General features: G+C 31.1%; 1 protein-coding gene across 1 annotated transcript in view; it reads right to left on the bottom strand.

Annotated features, from left to right (window-relative positions):
* LOC107614020 overlaps positions 6019 to 8337 on the bottom strand; it is a 4036-nt gene continuing 1717 nt past the window's right edge. Inside the window, exons 2-3 of the mRNA XM_016316230.2 lie at positions 7087 to 8215; positions 6019 to 6638 (exon numbers count right to left, since the gene is read on the bottom strand). Of these exons, the coding sequence (XP_016171716.1) occupies positions 6479 to 6638; positions 7087 to 8195 (1269 nt within the window). The 5' untranslated portion in view covers positions 8196 to 8215 and the 3' untranslated portion in view covers positions 6019 to 6478. The remainder of the gene's footprint in view (positions 6639 to 7086; positions 8216 to 8337) is intronic.

Raw genomic sequence — 8337 nt, 5'->3', positions numbered from 1 at the left:
TTCATGAGAAATATCACGTGGCATATAAAATTATATGTCAATATCAGGTATTTTTGTGCATATTGCATAATTCAAAATACCTGTTGTGTTTCAGAAATACCTTTATAATTTCATGAAAAATGACATGTCCTATAAGAGCACATGTATCAGAATCAGATGTTGATATCTCTGTGTCTGTCACATCCCAGGTATCTCTATCTCTGTGTACAGTTGGTTGTGTCACATAACTATGCATAATCTAAAATACACCGTACTTTTTACATAGTAGGTTGTGTTAATACCAGGTTGGGCTGGAAGTGAGTCGAGCTGAGTCAAGTTAAACCAAGTTCAAGCATGGCTCACGAAAATTAAGCTTGGCTCACGGCTCGACTCATTAACAATTGAGCCTATTTCGTAAGCTCAAACTCGGCTCAACGAAAGCACACGAGCTGGCTTGAGCTCACGAGCTGGCTCAAATAATAGGAATAAAATCTATAATTCTATATCAATAAATTATAACTTATATATATATTAAAAAATACTAAAAAAGATAATTTTTATATATTGTCTATCTATCAATTATAAGTTTTTTATTTATGTCCTACATTAAAATTATATATAAAAAATGATAATAAAATTTTAATATTACTATTATATATTTATATGTATTAAATTATTAATACGCATATCCGATATGCATTTAATCTATACTTTTAATATTATATATATAATCGAGCCAGCTCACGAGCTAATGAGTTGAGCTTATTCAAGCTCAAGCTCGGCTCATTTAATTTATGAGTTCAATTCCAAGCTCAAGCTCGACTTACCAGCTCACGAGTTCAGCTTATCAAGTTATTAATGAGTCGAGCTCGAGCTAGCTCATGAGCTGGCTTGACTCACTTCCAATCCTAATACCAGGTATCTCTGTACAATCTAAAATACATGGTACCTTTTCATGTAGTCGCTTGCATATGTTATCATGGAAGAGGTGACAATAAGGTATTTTAAGCCTTCACAGTTTAGTGTAGTAACATGAAATATAGAGTACAATCTGAGAAAAAAGTATACAATCTGTTATCAAATACAGAGTCCATGCATGGAGAAAAATTGGGTCAATCAAAAGAACACGAAAAGATCAATGACTTGCGAGAGAGAGGATATATGGAACATGATAAAATCTCATGTTCACTTAGTTTGCATATTTTTGTCTCCGTTCTTTTGTTGAGACTTTAGGTTTCCTACAGATGTCAACATTACTGGAGAAGATGTCGTATTAGGGCCCCCTTGCTGCAATGAGATTTTTTACTGTTGCCATTGTCATAATGAGGCAAAGGTCAGTTCATCTTTCTTTTTTTTCAAGTTTTAGTTCCGAGATATTTATATTTCTTTCTTGTTCCTCAAGTTGGTCGTTTTGTTTAAGATAAGTTTCCATGCTATTCATTAGATTAAGTGAGAAGTCTAATTTATAGAGAAAGCGTAAAAGTGAATATCAATTAATTCAAACTACTCTTGACAAACAACCGATTTTTCTTTAGTGCCAGATTCCATTACTTAGGACTTTGAAATGGTTATTTTTATTTCTCATGCTGTCACATTCAATTTTTTTCTTTCATTAGAACTTATTTCACTTATCATGTTTTCCCTGCAGAATGATATCAGGTTGATTAGAAGCTTAGACATGACATTTTCCGTCATCAAGTTAAATAGGTAGGCTTATTTATTTGAACATAAATAATTCGAGTATCACCAAAATAATGTATTGCTCCTTCTCCCTTCTGTTATTTCACATGTTAATTCAATTGTATATCTCTGTGTGTCACATTCCAGGTATCTCTACCTCTGTGTACAATTGGTTGTGTCGCATAAGTATGCATAATCCAAAATACATTGTGCTTTTTACATAGTAGGTTGTGTTAATATCAAGTATCTCTGTACAATCTAAAATACATGGTACCTTTTTTATATAATCCGTTGCATTTGTTGTCATGGAAGACGTGACAATAATGTACTCTGAGCCTTCACAGTTTGAGTGCAGTAACATGAAATATAGAGTACAATCTGAGAAATACCTCTAGAATTTCATGAGAAATATCACGTGGCATCTAAAATTATGTGTCAATATCAGGTAGTTTTGTGCATATTGCATAATTTGAAATACCTGTTGTGTTTCAGAAATACCTTTATAATTTCATGAAAAATGACGTGTCTTATAAGAGCACATGTATCAGTATCAGATGCTGATATCTCTGTGTACAGTTGGTTGTGTCACATAAGTATGCATAATCCAAAATACACCGTACTTTTTACATAGTAGATTGTGTTAATAACAGGTAGGGCTGGAAGTGAGTCGAGTTGAGTCGAGCTAGACCAAGATCAAGCTTGGCTCATAAAAATTAAGCTTGACTCACGGCTCGCCTCATTAACAATCGAGCCTATTTCGTAAGCTCAACTTTTGCTCTTTCTCCCTTCTGTTATTTCACATGTTAATTCAATTGAGTATTTTGGGTTGTTTTTTAGGTGATATGTTCACCTTGTGGGATTAACAAGAGGCAAGAGAAGATCTAACTATTAGCATAGATTATGATAAAGCTTCATATATTATGATAAAGCTTTATTTTTGTTTAGCAAGAGAAATACCTTTATGCTTGCAAGTATGCACAAGTGTTCAAAGACATCATTCATATTCATAGACAATCATCAATAGAATTTTTTGGCTTTTGTAAGTTAGAAGTTAGAACCCTGCCATAAACTAAGTTTACTCTTGTGGCCATGTGGGTGCATTTTGAATATACATTAAATATGTTAATAGAATAATAACAGTATATAATTTTTCTCATACATCGTAATTTGTTTGATAAATGAGTAGTGTTATCCTTATTTCATCATAGATAAATTCAATTTAATAGTGTATGGTGCAATCGATTTAAAATATAAAAGTTCTATGTTTGATAAATTCATTCCAAAAATAAAAATTGATCAAGAATTGAATTTAATTCAATTTTGTTTTCTTTTCTTATCTCATCGTACTTTTCAAACACATGGTATGGATGTTAGATTATCTGTCTAAAACAACTTTGATTGATGGACAAAGCACAAATAGAAATCATGTTTACTTCACCATCTAACCCCATGTAGAACATGCATGATGCATATAAATATACTCATTTCTTGAAATCAATTACTTTTGTACAAGATTAAATAACCATTTTGATCTTTTTAAAGATACAAATTTGAACAAAAATAATTTTTAAACAATAATAATAAAATTATCCTTAATACCAATCACTATTGACACCAATCATATTACCATCATCATCAATCATCACCATTGTCGACATCAACCGATAACCACCACCACCGTCATTAGCAAACTGCTAAGACACACTAATTACAAGCAACAAAGACATCATCAATGACAGTTAATCCAACATTATCAACCACATATTTGGTAGATTTGGCCAAACCGTGCAAAAAGTAATATTAGCACTGAAGAGTAAAATTTTGGTAAAAATTAAAAGTTACTTTTTTTATTAAAAAAATCTACAAAAAATTTTATCGTCTGCAATATACATATTTTTTTATAAACTTAATAAAGGTTGTCAAATTTCACCTAGTTTTACTTTTCACTACAAAAATTCTCGTAGCAAAGACCACAGAAATTACACACAAGTCAGAACTATGTACCAAAAATTAAAATTTTAACCATTGTTATCAACTTACCTACCAAACAAAAATAATAATAAATACCCAATAATCGCAGGCAATAATTGTATGCTACGTACAATTTCCTTTTTTATGTAAAAGAAGAAGCAAATATGAAGATTAGTTTGAGTCCCCAATCTCCACAAACACTAAGAAGTGAACACAAAGATCAGGTTAAGCTTCGTTCAAGCTAATTAGTACACATTATTACAACCCATTTCGCAATTAAAAATTTTATGTAACATATACAAATAATACATAATTATTAAATAAAAGAAAGTATCAGTAAACAGCCATCGACAGTCATTGATAGGATAAGTGCTTCTCTATATAGTAAACACTCTTCGAAAGGAAAAAGGAAGAAAAACAGAGCAAGCACTGGGCTTGTTTGGGTGAGCTTCTAAGAAAAGATCTTTTTTCGAGTTATCTTTTTTTAAAAGATCTTATAGAGAAGTAAAAGTAATTTTATGTTTGGATATCTCATGTAAAAAGGTCTTTTTATCAATCAATTATGTTTGGGTATAACAATATAAAAGTACTTTTTTGTTTATTTATTACATGAAAAACATCTTTTTTTTATTTTACTAGTGCTTTTACTTTTACTACTAGAAATTTGTCAAACACGTTAAAAAATAAAAAAAAAGATCTTTTTTCATTGAAAAAAGATCTTTTTTTAACAAAATAATGGCGCCCAAACATGCACTAACTATCATTGATACACACAAAGACTTTAAGTTTTTCATTCATATTTTTCAAACATCTATCTTTCTGTAATGAAAAAGGCATATTGATAGTTGAGAGAAATCATAGAAAAAGCCAAAGAGTTCAAAAAAAAAAAGACAAAAGTGATATATTTCAGAAAAAACCAATCTTAAAGTTTATTTGTAACGTTTTTAAAGATATGAGCTGGAATTAGGCTTGTATAGTTTTTCTTTTGTAAGTTAGGTTAGTATTTAGAAATTAGAGATGATCTGAGATTGGTTTAAATTTAGTGGTTAAGAATTAGAATTAAATTCTTATGTAGAAAATGAATGAATTAGGTTAATTCATTGAATAGGTGTTTATAATCATTGAATTATAGTGAAAATTTTATCATAATCTATAATAGAGATTGAATATAAACTTTATTACACTAGAATACTGAATCAGAATATATAATTATATTATTTTTTGTATCCTATTCTTTTTTGTTTCTAAGTATGAAACAAAAACAAATAATTTTTTGATTTATCAATTCTACTATGCTAACAGTCTAAACTCTAAAGTTTAATTTTCTAAATTCTTGTTTCAACTCGCATAAAAATCATCAATTAACCATCAATTAAAATATATTGACTAAAAAATATTAAGTGATGTAGTTATTAAAAAAATATTATGAAATGTATTTTTCTATAACTAAGCTTTTTAATGAAATAGCTTATCCAAGGTATAATGACTTAATGAGATAGTATATTATTTTTCCTTTGGCTAAGATTTTTTCATTCGAAAATTTTGGGTAAATAGTCAAATTCATTCCTAAAAAATTGTTCATTTTTCAAATTAGTCTCCAAAAGAATTTTTTAATTAAATCTATCCTTCAAAAATTTTAAATTAATCGCATTAGTCCTTCTGTCATTTTCTTTGTTGACGGTTACAAAATTTGTTAATGTGGCATGTTAGGTGATAGTACAATACACATATGAATCTTAATTGACTATTAGCATGATAAATTTATGAAATTAGATCAAATCAAAACCTAATTGAGAGAATAACTTGAGGCATTAAAATCTCTCAATTTGGAGTTGATTTGATGTAATTTCATAAATTTATCATGTTAGCAATAAAAGTGACCAAAAATCTAAAACGACTAATTTAAAATCTTTAAAAAACGAATTTGACTAAAAACACTTTCAAATAATAATTTAAAAAATGAGTGATCTTCCGAAAACTAATTTAACTATTTACTCTAAAAAACTAATTTAACTATTTACTCTAAAAAAATTTGATGACGTCGTAAAATTTTAATGACACTAGTCTAACGCAGTTTATCATAGATATGAGACTCGAACCCGCAACCTCTTAATCGAATATGGAAAAACTATGTCATTTGAACTATTACTCATTAGTAAAGGTAATCTAGCTTAATTAACTAAGTTATTTGACTATAAATAACCTCGTTGTTGTGTTTTAAATTAAGCATTCATTAACTAAAATCATCTCTTATTCTGTGTATTTTCTTTCCTCCTGTTCTCTAAACCCTCATTCTTAAATTTATATACTTTTTTTTCTATAATAAATATTAATTTTTTGACCAGTTTTTTAGATCAGTAGTCAAGCCAAATATGATTAGGGTTAAAATGGAAATAAAACTTTGGAAGTCAAACCCCCCAATCCTCTTTATAAGTTATAGATAATAACATGAGTTACTGATACTACAACCAAACATCAAAAAGATAAGGGAAGCCGGAAAAATGTGCTTCAACCCTTCAATAGTTTAACTTCAGCATGAGACTATTCAGTTTTTCATAAGATACAAACTCTGCTTCATATATAAAAGAAAGAAACCAATCTCCGAAGCTTAAACGTGAAGCAGAAACCACCAAAGACCCTATCAAAGCTTGAAAATTGATCAGACACCAACAATGGCGGATGCATGCAAACGCGACGATGTACAAAATGACCATCCATGGCTGCTGATAGATGCACATAAAACAGCTCATAGTGTAACAGATGATCGTGGTGCGTCCACGCCTTCTCATTGCTCAATTCAGAGGAACTGTGGGGAGTTTAGGAATATGAACTAGACTCGAGTATAGTTCTATCTATTAGATGTGATGATTCCAGTCTCAAAAAGTTTCTCACCATGTTCTTGATTTGGAGGGTTCTTAGAAGGAGTATTATCTGATTCTTCCTCTAACTCCTCGTCATTCATGATCTCCAAGGCGCGGCATGTTAGACTGCAAAATGCTCTTTCACCCCTGCAGTGTTGTTGTAAAAGAACATCCAAATCTTAATTAGAATCAAATTCAATCATTCAAAGAAGACAGTTCAATTTCATCCTAATGACAAGCCGAGTAATCACAAATGTAGAGATAGGTACCCACAGGTTCGGGTTGTATTGTCATCCCTACACAAACGGGCAATCGATGCGAGGGAGATTTTAATTAAGGGAATTTCTATACATACTAAATTAGTAGGATTTATGGTTTCTCTTCAACAAATAAATGTGTATAGAGTAATGATGATTCTTCCTATTTGGTGTCTATACAAGTTGTCCTAATTCTTGAATGTTGTATAAATTATAACCTATGCCATTGTGAGTGAAATTTTGAATTAGAAAGATCTTTAGTTCACTATTAAGAAGCTACATCATCACTAAGAATATATAACAAGATGGAAATGTAATAGTACTAAGTTCTAACTCACCTATACATGTAAATATCTTTACCCTCTTCAAGCTTCTTGTTGCAATGGTGGCAGAAACTTAGGAACTCACTAGAGGGATAATGGATTGGAGTTTGTAGCAGGGATACTACTCCCTTCTCCTTTTCCATCTCTTCATTTTTAAGATGATTCTTGAACTCATCGTTGTTGTCATGATGAGTCTCCAAGATGCAATCACAAAAAATGTGAGTTGTTTTGGGATTCGGGCCTCGCGAAATCACACATGTGTAGTCCTCAGAGTTTTCAATCTCATTAGCTGATAAAGACTTTATGAATTCATTGGAACAAGAGCACATGGAAAGTGTGTTTTTAGAGTAGTTCTTGCTTCCTCCAATAAAATGAGGAGGGGAGCTCAATTGGGTGGTTGTGTTCATCACAACCACATCTTTCAAAGCAAAATCGTCCTTGTTTGGATCGGTATTCCACGAATTAACCAAATCAGAATAAAGGGTCTTCAACGGACTACAAGAATCCAATGAACATGACCTTGTTTTCCCAAAAATCTCATGGTCTAAACCACTATCTCCAATCTCAAATAGAACACTAGACTCACTACCACCCTTTTGGAGAATAGATCCAATTTTTTGTGTTGTGAAAGGAGGAGGAGCCTTACAAAAATCTTTAGGCAATGACTTTGATGATGATGAATCAAAATTGGAGTAATCCAAATAGGCCTTTTCACAATTTGAGGCCTTGGGAGTAACACTAATGTTCTTGCTCTCAGAACACCTTAGAATCTTCCCATTGAACTTGGGACAATCTTCCAATGAATCTATAAGGCTTAGTCCTACTTTGCAACAATCCCAACTCCTTTGATTACATGATGATTTTGGGGTCCTAATATTAACATGGTTCCCAAGATTTGAAAGAACTCTAGAATCTAATGGAGAAGTAGGGCTTCTAACTGAATCAGCATCTAAAAGACCTTTAGGACCAAAACCAACAAAGAGACATGGGACATTGTTGAAAATTGAATGCTTTTGTTGAGTTTTGTTTTGCCCCAAAGCAAGGAACTGATGAGAATAGTGATCAGAATTTGAATCCATTTGGTTCTGATCCTTCTGCTGTGACCTGCTCCTCTTTCTCAGCATTATCTCAAACACAAAAGAACCTGTTCAATAATCAGACCAACATATATTGAATGAACAATTTTTTAAAAAATAATAATAATTTAAGTATGAATGGATAAAGAAATAACACTAAATAGGGATAAAGCTTGAAACTTTGAATTCA

The sequence above is a fragment of the Arachis ipaensis genome, chromosome B08 (assembly GCF_000816755.2).
Source record: "Arachis ipaensis cultivar K30076 chromosome B08, Araip1.1, whole genome shotgun sequence".
NCBI classification, from domain to species: Eukaryota; Viridiplantae; Streptophyta; class Magnoliopsida; order Fabales; family Fabaceae; genus Arachis; species Arachis ipaensis.
Note: the sequence above shows the minus strand (reverse complement) of the source record. Positions and strands in the feature narration are given on the sequence as shown.